General features: G+C 37.8%; 1 protein-coding gene across 1 annotated transcript; it reads left to right on the top strand.

Moving 5' to 3' along the window:
* The first annotated feature begins 173 nt into the window (after positions 1-173).
* On the top strand, positions 174-14,199 carry arih1l (ariadne homolog, ubiquitin-conjugating enzyme E2 binding protein, 1 like). Its single transcript, XM_081354767.1, has 14 exons — positions 174-647; positions 3,932-3,999; positions 4,592-4,736; positions 4,878-4,970; positions 5,057-5,112; positions 5,198-5,264; positions 6,386-6,492; positions 6,804-6,846; positions 6,957-7,028; positions 7,809-7,939; positions 8,021-8,078; positions 8,315-8,575; positions 11,366-11,478; positions 13,906-14,199. Exons 1-14 carry the CDS (start codon positions 339-341, stop codon positions 13,988-13,990), a joined length of 1,608 nt encoding a protein of 535 aa, XP_081210893.1. The 5' UTR covers positions 174-338; the 3' UTR covers positions 13,991-14,199.
* The last annotated feature ends 4,922 nt before the right edge of the window (positions 14,200-19,121 follow it).

The following is a 19,121-nucleotide window of genomic DNA, read 5'->3' on the forward strand; positions in this document are numbered from 1 at the left end:
AATTCAAGTCATGTAGGAAATGATTAAATTTGGGTAATTGTTAAGGAAAATGTAGCCTACATTTATGAATAAAAAAAAATGGCAATAAAATAACTACATGTCCTATATATTCTATATCATAATTACAACGCGAAAAATAACAAATATTACAATAACAGACATTACAGTTGAGAATCGGCGACTGTATTATGTATTGGTCAGGATGTAGTGAGTGACGCAGCAGTGACGCGGCGGGTCTCTAATAAGGATCCGCTCAGTCAGTAAAGCGCAGGTCAAACAGCAATACACACTCACACACACTGACACTTTATTACAGTCACCCTTTACAACACTGAGACATGGACTCGGACGAGGGCTACAATTATGAGTTTGATGATGAAGAGGAGGAGGAAGAAGAGGAGGAGGAGTGCAGCGAGGACAGCGGCGAGGAGGAGGCCGAGGATGACACCCTGGACCTGGGCGAGGTGGAGCTGCTGGACCCCGCGGTGGCCGGAGGAGAGCCCGACGATTGCGTTGACACCGGCGGCGGCGGCGGCGGCCTGGGGCCCGGGCAGGAGGACGAGGACTACCGCTTCGAGGTTTTGACCACCGAGCAGATCCTCCAGCACATGGTTGAGTGCATCAGGGAGGTCAACGAGGTCATACAGGTACATAGCAAACAGTTTTATTGTGATTTTTCCAACGACTTTATAAGTTTGTTTATATGGATGACTGATGCTGTTAGCATTAGCATTAGCGAATAACTGAAACGAGAGGCCGAATGATGCGAAAATGAAGCGGGTTTTTTTTTATACCTCAATGGTGTTGCATTAACTCTTATGTTTGCGTTTTTGTGTTATTTTAGTGAATTCAGGTGTTTTTTTATGAGCTATATTTAGTTAGTTGTTCTGCTAGCGCGACCCAGCTTACAGATACTGAACTTTATTTGACAGATTTTAAGCATATCTAGACGCATCGTATTTCTTAAATCGTATGTTAACGTTATGAGTCACATATATGTGCGTTTATATGTGATTTGTTGTTGTTGTTTTGTTGCACACTAAAGTTCAGCCCTGTCACTTCAGCTAATGCTAACGTTACTTGACTCATTTGTTTTTAAAAATTTGACAGTTTTTAAGCTTGTGGAGCATGTTTGCTTCTCCAAACACAAACACACTTTAAAAGGGTTTGGGGTGTTTAAACGTTTTAAACTCAAACCCACATTTATCAAGCATACTAGCGTCCAACTTAAGTGGAGATCAGAAAAATTAGGTGAAAAATTACAAATGTTTATTTGTACATGGATGAATGACAACCGCTGGTACCTGCTGTTGTGTATTTTGTAAGTGTTTAGATCAGGTCCAGCAATACGTTATATGAAAAACACATGAGCTTTAATGGCTTTTCCTTCTTTAAAAGAAAGCTGCATCAGTTTCTGGCATAACGTTACATGTTGTTATACAAAATAACATGTTAATCATGTAATATTGGACAATGATGTTGAGTACTTATACATTTGTATAGTTTATGAAAAAAAACTTAAATATAAGATAACCCTGTCAAAACAATACCAGACAGTTTTCCTTGATTTCTTACATCACCCCTAAGTTGAACTGTTGAAGCCTTCATGGTGCAATAGTGAAAATAAAATGTGTCTTGTTTTGGATGGACACCCATTCAGTCTCAGGTTGGCATTTGAATGAACCTCAGGATTCTGAAACCGAAATGAAAAAGTACAGTTATTTTTCTCAAAACCAACTGAAATTAAAAAAAAATTGCTTATTATCCCTGCTGCCTGCACGTGAGAGACTTTATGGAAACTTGTTTCTGCTACTGAATAAAAAATAATAATGGTCATTTTTGCTTATTTTTTATTCCGTGGTGGAAACAAGCTTCCATAAAACTTGCTGTTTCCAAACAAAGGAGAAATGTAGCGTATGTACAGTCAGGTCCATAAATATTGGGACATTGACACAATTCTAATCTTTTTGGCTCTATACACCACCACAATGGATTTGAAATGAAACGAACAAGATGTGCTTTAACTGCAGACTTTCAGCTTTAATTTGAGGGTATTTACATCCAAATCAGGTGAACGGTGTAGGAATTACAACAGTTTGTATATGTGCCACCCACTTTTTAAGGGACCAAAAGTAATGGGACAGATTAACAATCATAAATCAAACTTTTACTTTTTAATACTTGGTTGCAAATCCTTTGCAGTCATTTACAGCCTGAAGTCTGGAACGCATAGACATCACCAGTTGCTGGATTTCATCCCTGGTGATGCTCTGCCAGGCCTCTACTGCAACTGTCTTCAGTTCCTGCTTGTTCTTGGGGCATTTTCCCTTCAGTTTTGTCTTCAGCAAGTGAAATGCATGCTCAATCGGATTCAGGTCAGGTGATTGACTTGGCCATTGCATAACATTCCACTTCTTTACCTTAAAAAACTCTTTGGTTGCTTTCACAGTATGCTTTGGGTCATTGTCCATCTGCACTGTGAAGCGCCGTCCAATGAGTTCTGAAGCATTTGGTCACAACATGCTTTTCTTCACAACATTTGGCCAGATCAAGAACACTCTCCAGGAGGTAGGTGTATGTGTGTCAAAGTCAAAAATCAAGAGAAGACTTCACCAGAGTGAATAAAGAGGGTTCACCACAAGATGTGAACCATTGGTGAGCCTCAAAAACAGGAAGGCCAGATAAGAGTTTGCCAAACAACATCTAAAAAAGCCTTCACAGTTCTGGAACAACATCCTTTGGACAGATGAGACAAAGATCAACTTGTACCAGAGTGATGGGAAGAGAAGAGTATGGAGAAGGAAAGGAACTGCTCATGATCCAAAGCATACCACCTCATCAGTGAAGCATGGTGGTGGTAGTGTCATGGCGTGGGCATGTATGGCTGCCAATGGAACTGGTTCTCTTGTATTTATTGATGATGTGACTGCTGACAAAAGCAGCAGGATGAATTCTGAAGTGTTTCGGGCAATATTATCTGCTCATATTCAGCCAAATGCTTCAGAACTCATTGGACGGCGCTTCACAGTGCAGATGGACATTGACCCGAAGCATACTGCAAAAGCAACCAAAGAGTTTTTTAAGGTAAAGAAGTGGAATGTTATGCAATGGCCAAGTCAATCACCTGACCTGAATCCGATTGAGCATGCATTTCACTTGCTGAAGACAAAACTGAAGGGAAAATGCCCCAAGAACAAGCAGGAACTGAAGACAGTTGCAGTAGAGGCCTGGCAGAGCTTCACCAGGGATGAAACCCAGCAACTGGTGATGTCTATGCCTTCCAGACTTCAGGCTGTAATTGACTGCAAAGGATTTGCAACCAAGTATTAAAAAGTAAAAGTTTGATTTATGATTGTTAATCTGTCCCATTACTTTTGGTCCCTTAAAAAGTGGGTGGCACATATACAAACTGTTGTAATTCCTACTCCGTTCACCTGATTTGGATGTAAATACCCTCAAATTAAAGCTGAAAGTCTGCAGTTAAAGCACATCTTGTTCGTTTCATTTCAAATCCATTGTGGTGGTGTATAGAGCCAAAAAGATTAGAATTGTGTCAATGTCCCAATATTTATGGACCTGACTGTATATCGGATATTGGCAAAAATCCAGTATCATGCATCCCTTGAAAACATATTTCAAGAGTAATAAGTACAGATAAATCTGGGTTCCTTGTGACTTAGTTCCTCTTACAAAATTCTGAATATTTTTCTATGATTTGATGACAAAATCCTAAACTTTGATCGATCCAGTAATTAGTTCTTCCTCAAAAGCACAGACTGTGTCAAGTTGGTACCTTGAAAATACAACAGGGAAAAACCTCTACAGAAGCCCAGATAAAGTTGCATAAAGTCAGCTAGGTTAAAGATAATCTTTTCGGATTAAACTGAGACTTGGTTTAACTAGGCCTGTCACTCAATATTGTCTTTTTCAGAACCCAGCTACGATAACCAGAATACTCCTTAGTCACTTCAACTGGGACAAAGAGAAGCTTATGGAGAGGCATGTAATTTTTCTTCATTTATTTTACTATATTTATTTATTTTAACATTGTCATAAATTTGCAATGCTTGGTTAACCAACGTTATGATTAGGGATGCACCGAAATGCCGAGACCGATGCACTTGGTCGAAAACGAAAATAAATGAATAATAATCAATTAATTATTTAGCTATCAACACTCAAATAGCTAAAATGGAGTTGTACAAACAAACATTTAAAATAACACAAGGCAGGTTTTATATCATATATTTAGTAAGAAACTTAATAGAATACTTCAGCCTGTTTTCAAGACATTAAATAATGAATACATCACTAACAGGTTAATTGTTTACACTAACATGTTTAACTGCTGTAGTTATTTTGTGCACGAAACAGATGCTGGACAGTCAAAACGTTCGATCGGGTTTCGGTCACTGACTTCGGTTTTTCCCTCAAAAACCATTTTGAGGTGGTCGAAATCGAAATTTTTGGCTCGGCCAAAAAAATCGGTGGCCAAAATGTCTGTGCATCCCTAGTTATGATAACTTTTAATTGATCTGTTTGCTGATTGATGAGTTGTCGTCTTCTTCCTCTCAACATTTAAATGGTGCAGGTACTTCGATGGAAATCTGGACAAGTTGTTTACAGAGTGCCACGTCATAAACCCCAGTAAAAAAGTCAAAACGCGACCAATGAGCACACGGTCCTCCAGTCAGGATTTGCCCTGCCAGATCTGCTATCTCAACTATCCAAACTCGGTCAGTGTCAGTTAGAGCCAAATGTCTCTTCATCAGTTCTTTAGAAAAGCTTATGATACCAAAACCGTGAAGTCCGTTGCAGTGACTCATTTTACACAACTTGATGACTTATTCGACAGGAATGTATGTTTCCTTTCCTAGTATTTCACAGGTCTAGAGTGTGGACACAAATTCTGCGTGCAGTGCTGGGGTGACTATTTAACTACCAAAATCATTGAGGAAGGGATGGGACAGGTGGGTTCCTGTTCAGCTCATTGTAACCTGATATTGGAATCTGCTCTACAATTGTATAACTTTGTTTTTTTCTTTTGTTTTTCCAGACCATCTCGTGTCCTGCTCACAACTGTGACATTTTGGTTGACGATAACACTGTAATGTGAGCGCTTTTGTGAATTTAACCCATTTATTTTAAGATTTATCTGTTTTCAATTATTTTTAAATATTTGCTCTTTTTTTGGCAGGCGACTGATCACAGATTCTAAAGTGAAATTGAAGTATCAGCATTTAATCACAAATAGTTTTGTAGAGGTAAGAAGTTCTTTATGTTGTTGGCAAAAAGTTGTGTGTTTGAAATGAAAATTACATTGTGCAAATGGCACATTTGCAACTCCCTGAATAATCTGGGATAGAGATTCCAAATACTAATACCAATATCAAATCTAATTGAGAAACAATCAGTTTGTTTTTATAAACTCAGTTAACTGATTACTAACTAACTTTTGTGTAATGTGTGTATTTCGTAGCTGTCGGGCGGAAACCTTGCATGTCCAAGACTGATACTTTTCTGGAAATGGAAAAAAACACTGTTTTTTAGATAATTAAACTCTGCGATGATATTGTGGCGTTATACATGTTCAGACACTTGCATGTGTCATTATATTGTTAACATTTGACCAACATCAAGCTTAAATGGAGTTACGAGGATTTAAATGCATGCTTTGTCTCTCACTATCACGACCGCATCTGAGGCAGTGAGTGCATCGCATAATGTTTTCATCAACTTACAGATTATTTACTGTAGCTATTTGGGTGCTCAGTTTTTCTGTCATTTGGCCATAATATCATGTTATAAGAGATGAAGTGCTTCACACAGGCTATTTAAGACCGTATTGGCTGTGACTCGACAACAAATTCTAGACTAAGACACTCTTTTCTGCTCCTCAAATACATAAAGCATTAGAATTGATATATTGTGCTTATTCTAATAAACAGTTTGTTATTTACCGTTGCATTGCAAACAAGCAGAAATGGTCCAAAATGTGTGCTGCGCTTCATTTAAGATCGAGACGGGGAGGTTTGACTGACAGTTTGAGGATCCAATGGGTTTAGTCAAGCTCTTTTAATACTTTCCATTGGTTAAATAATTGCAAAAACTCACAGACACACATAAAGAGTGACCAACAGTAATGATTTATGAAAAAAATAAAAATGACATAATATGGAGATACAAGGTTTCCACTCAACAGTGATGATATATTAACCGTTCTGATGGTGAACCCCTAGCTGATGCTAAATCTATAATACATATGTGGTGTCTTTGTAGTTAAGCTTTCGAATGGCATGAATGTGACGTTTGGGTCAACATCTGTATGCATGCAGTGAACTGTTTTGTAGTCTCTCTCACTGGTTGTCCATCTGCTCTTCTACAGTGTAACAGACTGTTGAAATGGTGTCCAGCTCCTGACTGCCACCATGTGGTCAAAGTTCAGTATCCTGATGCCAAACCAGTTCGCTGCAAATGCGGGAGACAGTTCTGGTAAGAGTCTGATGCAGAATGCAATGCAGCGCTTCAGTGGATTTGCAGCATCCTGTAGCTTTATAAGTCACCTCTACAAAAATAATAACCTCACAGGTGATCAAGCTTAACAATTTGCTGTTTGTATACACCGTTTTTTCTGCTGCGCACCCTTTTCTGTCATTATTGACTCAGCCTTATGCTGTTGTTATTTTCAATATGTAATAACACCATATTGCTTTGAAACAACATGAAGGTGAGTATATAATGACAGGATTTTCATTTTTGGGTGAACTACTCCCTTTAATTTATTTTCTTTTTTCAATATCTAGTTTCAATTGTGGAGAGAACTGGCATGACCCTGTTAAATGCAAGGTATGTTCGCACTCATATTAGGTTAGAATTTTTCCATTGATGTTATTAAATTAGATTTGTCATGAGAGGTTTTCATTTTCTTTAATAATATTGCTACTCTTCTCTTCAAGTGGTTGAGGAAGTGGATAAAGAAGTGTGATGATGACAGTGAAACATCAAACTGGATTGCAGCAAATACCAAGGTACAAGGACCCCTGAACAGTCAATTGATGATACGAAGTTTATGTTTAGTTTTTTTTTGTGTGTGTGTGTGTGTGTGTGTGTGTGTGTGTGTGTGTGTGTGTGTGTGTGTGTGTGTGTGTGTGTGTGTGTGTGTGTGTGTGTGTGTGTGTGTGTGTGTGTGTGTGTGTGTGTGTGTGTGTGTGTGTGTGTGTGTGTGTGTGTGTGTGTGTGTGTGTGTGTGTGTGTGTGTGTGTGTGTGTGTGTGTGTGTGTGTGTGTGTGTGTGTGTGTGTGTGTGTGTGTGTGTGTGTGTGTGTGTGTGTGTGTGTGTGTGTGTGTGTGTGTGTGTGTGTGTGTGTGTGTGTGTGTGTGTGTGTGTGTGTGTGTGTGTGTGTGTGTGTGTGTGTACTCTTACGATATTGAGTCCATAAAATTCAGTGTGCTGTGGTATGGAAAATGTGAAAGTGCTATTTTGGGTCCATACTTTGTCCAAAGAGAAAAGGATATTTATGTTAAACAGGTCTGGCCATTTGTTTAACAAATTAATTTACATTTATTTTACTGGCAATAGCAAACAGACACGCAGGACAAAAGAGTGAAAAATAGAAATACAATAGAAAAGCTTCACGTTTTGAAAATTGTACTGCCAGCAATATATTTTTTAATTTAAAGAACAAGGCAAGTATATTTTTGGTTGTAATCTGCAACAAGCCACAAATGCGCAATAAAGATGTCAATAAACCTAACTTGTAATTAACCCAGAATATTCCTGTTTCATTTGGGTATTCCCATTTTTCTTAGGAATGTCCCAAATGTCATGTGACCATTGAAAAAGATGGGGGCTGTAATCACATGGTGTGTCGAAACCAGAGTTGTAAAGCAGAGTTCTGCTGGGTTTGTCTCGGCCCTTGGGAGCCCCATGGCTCTGCTTGGTGAGTCTACTTCACCTCTTATAAATGCTTATGTTTTCATATACATATGATACATTGAAATAACATGTACGCTGATTATAGGTACAACTGCAATCGCTACAATGAAGATGATGCTAAGGCAGCCAGAGATGCTCAGGAGGTACTTTTAGTCGTCATTTGATGCAACATCTCCAATGTACAGCAGTCACATGTCATCCTTTATCTAAGTTGAATTAGCTCTTGCAGGAAAGCATGACTTATTTGTGGTGGTGTGGCGTGTATGCTTGTTCAATCTCTGTTCTGAGCTCGATTCATGGACCAATAACTTTGTAAATTTCAAGTAAACTTTGTAAACCTATAAATTTGGAATGAGTGTATGTTGTATCCATATTGCAGCGTTCCCGTGCAGCCCTGCAACGCTACCTCTTCTACTGCAACCGCTACATGAACCACATGCAGAGTCTGCGCTTCGAGCACAAGCTGTACGCGCAGGTGAAGCAGAAGATGGAGGAGATGCAGCAACACAACATGTCGTGGATCGAGGTGCAGTTCCTGAAGAAGGCCGTGGACGTGCTGTGCCAGTGTCGGTCCACGCTTATGTTCACATACGTCTTCGCCTTCTACCTCAAAAAGAACAACCAGTCCATTATCTTCGAGGTGAGGAGGAAATCGTGCTTCATGTGAATTTCACGAAACCATGTGGTAGACTGTTTTATAGATACAAAAATAATTGTATAATATATATATCAGGGGTGCAAACAGCGCGCTTTTCGGCGCCTCCCGCTTTTTTCACGTCAGTTTGGGTGACTTGTGTGAATCGTGCAGATCCGAAGAGTTTTTTTTTTAAGGGGGGGGGGGGTCTGATGGTTTGAGAGGGTCTGATTATAATTTATATCTATATATAGATATAAATCTATAGTAATTCTGTAATTCTGGATTGCGTCCACCAACAAGTAAATAGGAAATAAGCGAATCAGAACACTGCGCGCCAAACCAGCAGTATGTGCGCAAGCGTGAACCACTAGTGTTTCTGTCTCTGCATCTGCCGCTGCATCACATTTCTCTCTGCGTGGCGTGGAGTGTCCGTTTTTATGTCGGCTCTCATATTAACTGGTTAGAGCTTGTGTTAGAGCACAATGCCTGCGTGACACACACACTTCTCGAGCCGCGCCGAAACCGTGTGCTAGAAATAGAACCGCAACCGACGCCTATTTTTCACGCGACACGCAAGAGTGTTGCAAGTTTTCAGACAAAATAGAAGGCGCAAACAGCCAGGGCCGGCTTTGCCGACAGGCGACACAGGCGGCCGCCTGGGGCGCCATCTGCTGGACGGGGCGCAAAATTGCAGAATAAAAAAAGTTAATTAAATGTATCGTATTATGAAAGCTGCGCACACGTTGTACACTTTTACTGTGCACTGTCCACACACTGCTTGTATTTGTCCATTTCTTTTACTAGATTATACAATCCTAAAAAACGACTGAATCACTCTGACAGCTGTCAAACTCACGCGCGTTGCTCAGCAACCGGGAGTGGCGCGAAAACATCTGACAGCTGGTTTTAGCGCTTTAAATGATGGGGTAAAAGTCCGGGGGCGCGCGCGCCGTACCGGTTTCAAGTTTCTCACTGATCAGCTTCGGGGCGCATAAAAGGATCGGAACGAAGACAGCGGAGGACCTCACCAGACATGGACTTTACTGTGTGTGCGTGTATGTGGTAGTCGTCCACGAGGGGCTGCTGCTTTTACTTTCGTTTTGTCATTTGCGTATTAAAGTGGAATGAGTGGCCGACAGCAAGTGGAACGTGTGGCCGACTAAAAAAATTATTTTAACTATAAGCAAACCAATTTGTCTAGATCTGTATTATTTCCTTTGTATAATGAGCTTAAATATTGCTGCGCAGTCGTGTGATTTAGTCTGCTTGATTAACATTATTACAATGTATTCCTATTTAACTCTGATATGTAGCCTATATATATATATATATATATGGTCCTCGAGTCGAATGTGTTCGAATATTTCACCAGCATCAGTTTTTCACAGTTTGTATCACACCGCTTGTCTGTGTTTGCGCAACTTGCATCATTAAGCCAGTAAGTGGTGACAAGTGACTTTATGAGTGAACAATTGAAATTTAATTGAACTGATTTAATAGTGCCAAAAACACTGATTAACTCAAGAAAGAAACAAGTTGCTGAAACCAATCTTTAATGCTAAAAAGTTTACATATGCAGAATAATCCTTGAAAGATTTCTCATTTAAGGCCATTCCTCTTTGGAATATGTGATTGTGTATTGTCAACAATAAGCACATTTTGCATTTCCATTTTCTAGTGTGGATCATTCATTTCAACATTTATCCTCATTCTCATGTTTAAGAATCAACATCAAAATCAAAATTTTCTCGGGGGAGCATGCCCCCGAACCCCCCTAACTCTCGCCTTGGCACCAAATAACCTAGAGCCGGCCCTGGCCGCAAATACATATTAATAAATTACATTTTGATGCTTGAAAGTTTCTCGGTTTTGACAAATGCATATATAATTGTAATTTAAAAAAATAGGCCTAATTTTCGATTTTCAAATATTGCCCCTGTCAATAGGCCTACAGAACGAAATATTCTGTTGCCTATTTTGCCGTCAATACTGCCGACGTTGTCTTTGCTGTATCAGGCTATATATATTATGTTTAACATCCAAATGTAGATGGTCTGTCGGCGCACAGAGCCACGCAGTCGCAGACAGCACGTGAAGTTCGTGAACACCGAATTCCCTTTTATTTCTGATCTATTTGTGTTTGAACAGACGTGCACGAAAAAATAAGCCAGTGTCCGTCTCAACGAGTTTCCCCGTAAACGCAGTCAAAATAAAATTAATTACCGGTATTAGATACGTGCATTCGTCTTAAAGAGACAGCACCCAAATACCTGTAGCTGTTTGTGTCACCAAAGTTAATCAAACAACAAAAGAGAAAGAGAAAAATCACGTTTTGTCAAAAGATAAACTGTATTAATACTTAATACAGTTAATTTACCTGAAAAACATAAAGCACTGCTTTTTTCTCGTGTATTTGTGTTTTATTGTAGCCTATTTTTGTATTTTGTTTATTAGTTTTTATTCAGATGCACTAGGCCTACCCTACACAATTACCCTAATCATCCTAGAATTATTCATTCTTTTCATTTGACTCTATGTGCCTATAGGGGTGGGTTGGGGTGGCAATGTAGTATCTGGATATTTGCCGCGGGACGAGGGCTTCGATTACCTCTCTCTTTTTTGACCATACATGTGTTTGCACCCCTGATATATATATATGCTAAAATAATAATACACCTGCCATTGGTGGGATTAACATTCAGACTATGTTGTAATAGCATCACACTGTTTACACTTCATAGAAATCAACATACCGATGTCTTGATACTTTTTTTTGTTTGTTTTTTTGTAAAGAACAATCAGGCTGATTTGGAGAACGCTACAGAGGTGCTTTCGGGTTATCTAGAGCGAGATATCTCCCAGGATTCTTTGCAAGATATCAAACAGAAAGTTCAGGATAAGTATAGGTGAGACATTTTTCCAAATGCACAATATTATGTCTGTTTTTGTTTCTTAAAGGCACACTATGCAAGATTTGTACCTTAATATAACAGCTTCGAAATCATTTAGATGGTAAACAAACTTGTAGGAGGGCGATTCATCCCGATAGCAAAGCATGGGGGGGACGCCGCTGGAAAAAACAGCAATGCAAGTTTGAGAGGTGGCGCCCCGCCAAATCTCCCGAGAATCACGACTTGCTTTACGGCACGACGTCACATACATCAACAACATATGAACAAGAGTCCGGACAAGAGTCTCACTCGGTCAGGCTTTCACTCGTTGGCGAGAGCTAAAAAGCAGCAATGGATGCAACAGCAATGCTTACCTGCCGGTCTTGTTGATGGACTAGTAGACATCTTCGGAGGTTATCTGTGCCTGTTCGATGTCCGACGCTTTGTAACGCGTTGTGTCAGGAGGATAAATAGGGAGAGCTCACAGATTAAGTTATTACAGAGGCCAGACAGACTCACGGAGGCGATTGGCATCTCACAACTTGCACTTTATTCCCCAGTCGAACTCGTGTAACTGTCAGTCACCCGTTCTACCGTCCACAGCTTTACTTGATGAACAAAAGTAGGATAAGAATGAGCATCAAAGTGAAATAACCCGCATACATGGGGTGTTCGAGGTGCACATACAACACAGACTGCCGACAGTTCAACAGGGCGCGCGCAGCTCTTAAAGGGGCCACACCTTATTTCCACTCATTACAGCTTCCATCCTATTGAACAGGTACCAGTATAGAGGGCGGAAGGGATCAGGCCGTGAGTGCAGAGACGGCTCGGCGTGAGTGGTATTTACGACAGTAACGTTAAATACAAGTACTCCACAGCGACTCTAGGGGTCGCTGTTTGACAAAAACGGAAAGCTGCATATTGTGCCTTTAAATGCATGACATTGTTGACTGCTGCAGTGTTATTTTATTACTATAAAATATAAGTTATATAAGTAATTATATTATTTATTCTTATTTTTTATAAGTTTTTTTTTTTATATGTTCAGGTTTCATTTTAGTTTAAGTTTTAGTAATTTTGTTATGTGCTTTTATCCTTTTTTTTAAATATATATTCCCCTCCATGAAGCTGTGAAAAAAGCACCATTTTTGAATCTAACACATCGGGCAGGTTTGATGTCATTGATGGCAAAACGCCATTGATTCTTGCTTGTATTCTGGGGAAAGTGTAAAGCACAAGTTTGAATATGTGGGATGGAAAATGAGAGAGCAAAGGGGAGGGTATCAGTGAATGATGCATGGACACATGATGATTTAGACTTATTACACAGTGAATGTTATGAAATGTACACACTAATGATGCACTGAAATGAAAATTCTTGGTTGAAAAAGAAACTGGTGATTTCTGGAGACACTGGGTTGAAAATTCTCATTATAAATTAGCATTTATTTGAAACGACTTTTCAAATTATCTAATGATTAATCTTTATTTTTATATACAAATAAAAATAATTTATATATATTTAAAAAAAAAAATAATTACACTAACTTCATTGGAGTAAATTTACAACAGTCTATTTTTTTGGAATATTGTTTAAATAAATAGACAGCTGTATAGAAAAAGTTTCTTACCGTATTTTACACAGAGATCTTTCTTTTTGTGTTACGATATGCAGAAAGTGGAAGGCAGTGACTTCAAAATAACTCTCAAACAGATTTTATGTAATACAAACACATCTGTGCCTGTTGCCTCCAACATCTGTTACGATGCTTTACATGAGATGTTGGTTAATCTCTGTCAGTGTAGTGCATGTGCACAATCTGTTTGAGAACACACAACTTTTTCTATTTATCAACCAGCATTCAAAGAGGAGCATCTAGACAAATATATAATATATATATGTATGTATATGAAGAGTTCAGATGCAAAAGCCTCTAAGTGCCATCTGAAATTTTCTTCTTGAATAATCATTTTTATCAAGCTTGTATATTTAAGTTCAGTAGTTTCACTTAAATAGCAATGAAAATTACCTATTAATTGTCATTTAAATGGCACTTTCAGATGGCACTTATATATATTTAAAATATTTGTCACATCGTGCACGTTAATAAATAGGATAAGCAAAAGTATGCTAAAAGTTCCTGTTAAAGTTTCATTTTCCATTTATGTTTTCTGCCTATTGTCTCTTTCCGCTGAAAATGTTTTATGGCATTTCCAACGGCTGTAATTTTGGGGTATCCCTAGTACAGACCCATTTGAACTCTGTATTCTCCAGTGAAATGCCTTTATAGAAACCCGTGTGCACTGGAATGATTTCCACTACAAATCCAAATGTTATAAAGCAGTCACTAATAGGAAACATTATTAAAACTTTCCTATCAAAAAATGTGTTGAGCTTCTCACATTTGAGGACTTTTCTGCGTTTCTCCTCCCGTTTAGATACTGTGAGAGTCGGCGACGAGTGCTGCTACAGCACGTTCATGAGGGCTATGAGAAAGACTTGTGGGAGTACATTGAAGACTGAGCAAAACTGCTGCATCACAAGCATATTGGAGCAAATAAAAGCAGTGAAGTGCTGTGGTCTCCAGTCCAGTCACAGCTTTGGTGTCGCCATCACCGCAAGCCCCTCTCCATGTTGCATCCTTTTTACGTGGCATCTGGATTTTTGTCATTATTTAGAGTTTGTTCATTTTACTGAAAAGGTAGAATATTCAAATAAAACTCCTACGTCAGTATTGCAGTCTGTAAGAGTTGATTGTCGACACGGCACGGAAATGTATTCCGTTCTCCATGCTTTCCGTGGAGATTCTTCAGTAGTCCGTTTTTATTTTTTAAGTGCTTTTCGTCTGAAGTTGTTTTTATAGTTCAGATTGGCTTGTCTTAAGCATAGCTTTTACAGGTCTGAGCCATGCAGAGTGTGTTGTGCTTTGGGGATGCTTTGTGTTTTGGGCGGAAGTGTGTATTTCAAGCTGTAAATAGCACACTTGCATGTAACATGGAGTGGGATGCATCTTTTTTTGTTTGTTCGTTTTTTTTGCTAAAATATTTATTCTTTACAGATATTCAAGAATGTGTTTAAACAACATGAGAATAGGCCACGGGACAGTTTTTCCTCGTGGTTTGTTTTTGTTTGCACACCCAAATCAGAGGCATAGTAACAGCAGGGTAACTGTAGCCTTAATTACATATATATATATATATATATATATATATATATATATATATATATATATATATATATATATATATATATATATATATATATATATATATATATATATATATATATATATATATATATATATATATATATATATATATATATATATATATATATATATATATAATACACACACACACACACACACACACACACACACACACACACACAATGAATAAAAAAGTAGAATTCGGTGAATCTCACACGGAAATATCTGGGTCATATTTAACCCTGAAATCAAAAGAAAAAGAATTTAGTTATATTTTGCATAAAGAAAATATAGCCTCATTTTAGAACCAGTAGATTTTTTTTTCTACATTATAACAATTATGCTCCATTAAATTCATGAAAATTAAACCTCAAATTCTCAGTACCTTAATGCAAAACAACTCATTAATTTAGGTATTTCAGTAATTCTTATCCAGTCTTATTCATTTGATTTTGAAAAATATCTGCATTTGAGGTTTAATTGTCATGAAAATGTCAGTGTTTAGATATTATGTAATATTCACCAAAAATATTTTTTTATTTTCTTTATTCAAAATACAATGTCTGTGGTGAAATATGACCCAGAAATGTTCTTGACCGTTTACATGAGATTCAACAAATTGCTCTCATTGTCTGATGCAGTTTTGGAAGTGAACATTTTAGATGTTTGGTTTGAGCAAAGATCGACTAGATAGAACATGCACTCGTACCTTTTTATGAACCATCTCGTCCTAGTTGATGTTTAGCTGAGCGTTTATCTCTTTAAAACAGCTGTTATATCGAACACACACTACCAGATGTTCCATGAGAGCAAACTTGAGTGACATTCACTCACTAACAACTAAAGTCTCAAATGCTTTTACCTGTTTTACTTTTCATTTACTTTTTAAATGTATGCACCTTTTGTTGTGTGAGAGAAGGCCGATGGTATATTGAAAGCACTGTCGTATTTCTTTACATGACTGCCAAGTGGTTATGAGGCTTACTGGTACTGACTATCAAAGCACTATGTGGAGTAGATATAACTGAAGCCTTGCATTGATGAGCCTGGCTGTTAAGAACAAAAAGTTGGCCTTTTCTGGTAAACTTACAAGGAAAGCTTACGAGCGCTGTGTTTACACTAATGTCAGAAATGGCAAGAGACATCAAGTTCAGGACAGAACGTGAGCAGATGTGACACTCGTTGTTTTTATTCTTGTTATTCTGTAAGAGCTTACTGGCAAGTCACTGTTTGTACTTCCTTTAGGTCATTACTTCACACTGTTTGAATGCATGGTATTCATTCTCAGTGCATCAAACATGTTTGCATCTGAATTCGGTTTACAGCAGCTTCTACTAATTCTAATGTCACATTTTATGGACTCCATGATTGGCACCCGGAGTTTGTGCTCATGTTTTATTAAACCCTCATTTGGGGGGACAGCAATGTTCCCTGTGCTGACCGATGAGATTTCTTCACCAAAGTGTGAATATATGGATTAAAAATGAACAGTCTCTAATTTAGAGAAATGTTCATCTACGGTGGCTTTCCTGTGTTATAACCATTCTTATAAAAAAAAAAAAATGTCCTATTTAAATAAATCTCATTCAAAAGTATTTGGGTGGAATCATTGCTTTATTTGGTACTACCTGAAATTTTTGAACAGTTTGTCTAGTCATGCATGGTCTTTATAATTAGTTCTGTATATTTATTTGGTAACACTTTACAATAAGGTTTCATTAGTTAACTACTTTAGTTAACATGAACTTCTACAGCATTTGTTAATCTTAATGTTAATTTCAACATTTCAACTAAAATCGAAAGTTGTATTTGTTAACATTAATGCAATGTGAACTAACATGAAAAATGAACTTTATTTTTATTAACTAACATTAACAAAGATTAATACTGTAACAAAAATGTATCGCTCCGTGTTAGTTAATAGTATAATGTGCTCAAAATGTTGCTGCTAATGATGTTATTGTTAAAGGGATAGTTCACCCAAAAATGAAAATTGTCATCATTTACTCACCCTCAAGTTGTTTGTTTCTTCTGTTGAACACAAAATAACATATTTTAAAGAATGTTGGTAACCAGACAGTTGACGGCACCCATTGACTTCCATAGTAGGAAAGAAAAATACTATGGAAGTCAATGGCTACTGTCAACAGTCTGGTATTCTTTTGTGTTTAACCGAAGGAAACTCTTGAATCATGAACAGATGAGTACCAGTAGGGGGCGCAATATGCTTCATAAACACGAGGCAGAAAATAAAGGAGGGTCTTTCTCTGCTTCCCCTGTCCTCACTGCGGATGGGTGCGGCTCCACATCACTGCAAGATTCACCGCACTTCATTTTAATGCATGCATGCTTTTGTTTATCACACCATATGAAATAGTTAAAAGCATTGTGTTATTTCCACACTAATGTAAATGTGTAAAAAAACGCATCCCTCATGAGGATGAATGGTTATTGTATGAGGTTGGGAAATGTGTAAAAGCAAAATATGCATGTAAAGATATTCAAATGTCTATATACCAACAAATATAATGAAAAAACTCATTTTGAGGTATTAAGTGCATCTTTGAAGATCCTCCATTGGGTTGTTGAAATGTTAATAAATGCTGTGTTTTTCTATATGAAACAGGAACTACTACTTCACACACACACTCTACAAGTGAAGCCACATAGCATGTTAATGAAATATTAACTTCAACCCGTGCACTAGTTGTCAATCATCAGCCATGCTATTACTTCCTCTTTTGTGGTTCTCCAAATGCATTAAACAATGTTGAGAATGGGCAAGGATGCATTTAAAAAAGACCTACTACCTGATAATCATACATCAGAGAAACTCAGACATGAGTACTGAAGCCTCAAGGCTAAAAACAGACCTGTGTGGTTTCAAACGCAGCTCAGTTGGAAGAGTGCGTGGTTTGAGTGGTGTGGCTCTATGCTGTACAGGGGAAAAACGTGGTATTGACTACAAAGCAACTATATATTCCATGCAGTTTGACTTAAGCATGCTTAAGTTGAGTTTGCTGACAGAATGTGGCATAGATTGTAACATGGGGTATTTATACTTGTAGCTACTTTTGAGTTTCACAAGAAGTGTGATAGACTACTATTTTAGCAGAGGCCCGTTTTGGTTTGATGACATTTGTAAACCAGAATGTGACTTCTGAGTGATGAGCATGCGAATATAGGTAAGTTCTCAAAATGAATATCCCAGATTGTACTAAGGTCAAGATAATAGCTATCTGACAATCTTATTTTAACCTAAAGCCTTTTACCCAGAACAGGAACTAGTGGCCATCTTTAAAAATATCAGAAGATGTGGGTAAGTGAAGAAACCTGGTTTCCACAAGAAAATTTCCAGTGCTCACTGGCAGTTACAACCTTCATGGGGGTACTAATTCACATCTGTCATTGTGCTTGTTATGTGATTATTAGGAAACTGGTTGCATCCTCTTCCTATTCAGATATGACACATTGTGACGTGCTCCACACCCCCATGAAGTGCAACGTATCTACAGATATATCCTTTGGCCTGCTTGTGCAATATAGGGACATTTAAATTAAGGTTTTTATACTTATTTGCACTTTACATGAGCTTGTTTACTTCATACTGTGTGTGAAACATACAAAAGAATATTTCTTCTATCAGTGTTTTCACAAACTAATTTTATGCACTTTTTTTTTTACTTTGATAGAATGTTATATTTACACGTGTGTAGCATATGTTGTTATACTAGTTGTACCAGTTTACCTTGCATTTGCATAATGCAAAACACAATTATGCTTCGTGAGAGTATTATTTACAGCTTTCTTTGTTACCAGTGACATTTGTTTTGTTATTTATGACAATAATTTATTTGTAGACAGCCTATATTTCCCTAATCTGTCTGCGAGTTCAAATGAAAAGTCTTAAGCAAATGCAAACATGAACATTTCTAATAATATTTAGATAATTAATTGATACAAAAAAAAAGACCTCCACTAACCATGTCAAATTTGAATGTCAATCTAAAGTGTGCTTCCTAAAGACAGCATCTTTGAGCATTATAGCTTAGCAAGTTGTCAGGGTGTGAATTATGATGAGTTTTTGGGGGCCCTAATTTGAGGCCTGCTAAAGCCGTCAAAAACATATAATTGGAAGGTCTTGTTTATTTTACGTATACATTTATCTTCACTTTAAAGGTTTTTTTTATAACATTTCAGTAACCTAAAAAATCGCTTGACCGAGGAAGTAACGACTCGAGCTAACTCGAGGGCTGCATTCGAAACCACATGCTACTTGCTTACTATTGGCCTAGTAGGTGAGAAACAGTACGTGACAAAAGTATGTCCGAATTCACAGTAGGCTACTCATAAAAGAGTAGGGGGAAAGTACTTATTCAAAATAAGAAGCTACTCAAGAGTATAGCTATGCGATTTCGGACGCAACCCGATTATTTCCGTTATGGT

This window comes from Scardinius erythrophthalmus (assembly GCF_964197995.2).
Source record: "Scardinius erythrophthalmus genome assembly, chromosome: 2".
In the NCBI taxonomy this organism is placed as follows: domain Eukaryota; kingdom Metazoa; phylum Chordata; class Actinopteri; order Cypriniformes; family Leuciscidae; genus Scardinius; species Scardinius erythrophthalmus.

Coding starts and splice junctions, on each gene's coding strand:
- arih1l (XM_081354767.1), top strand. CDS start 339: ATGGACTCGGACGAGGGCTACAATTATGAGTTTGATGATGAAGAGGAG. Junction 4,000..4,591: donor AAAGAGAAGCTTATGGAGAG/GCATGTAATTTT, acceptor TAAATGGTGCAG/GTACTTCGATGGAAATCTGG. Junction 4,971..5,056: donor TTGAGGAAGGGATGGGACAG/GTGGGTTCCTGT, acceptor TTGTTTTTCCAG/ACCATCTCGTGTCCTGCTCA.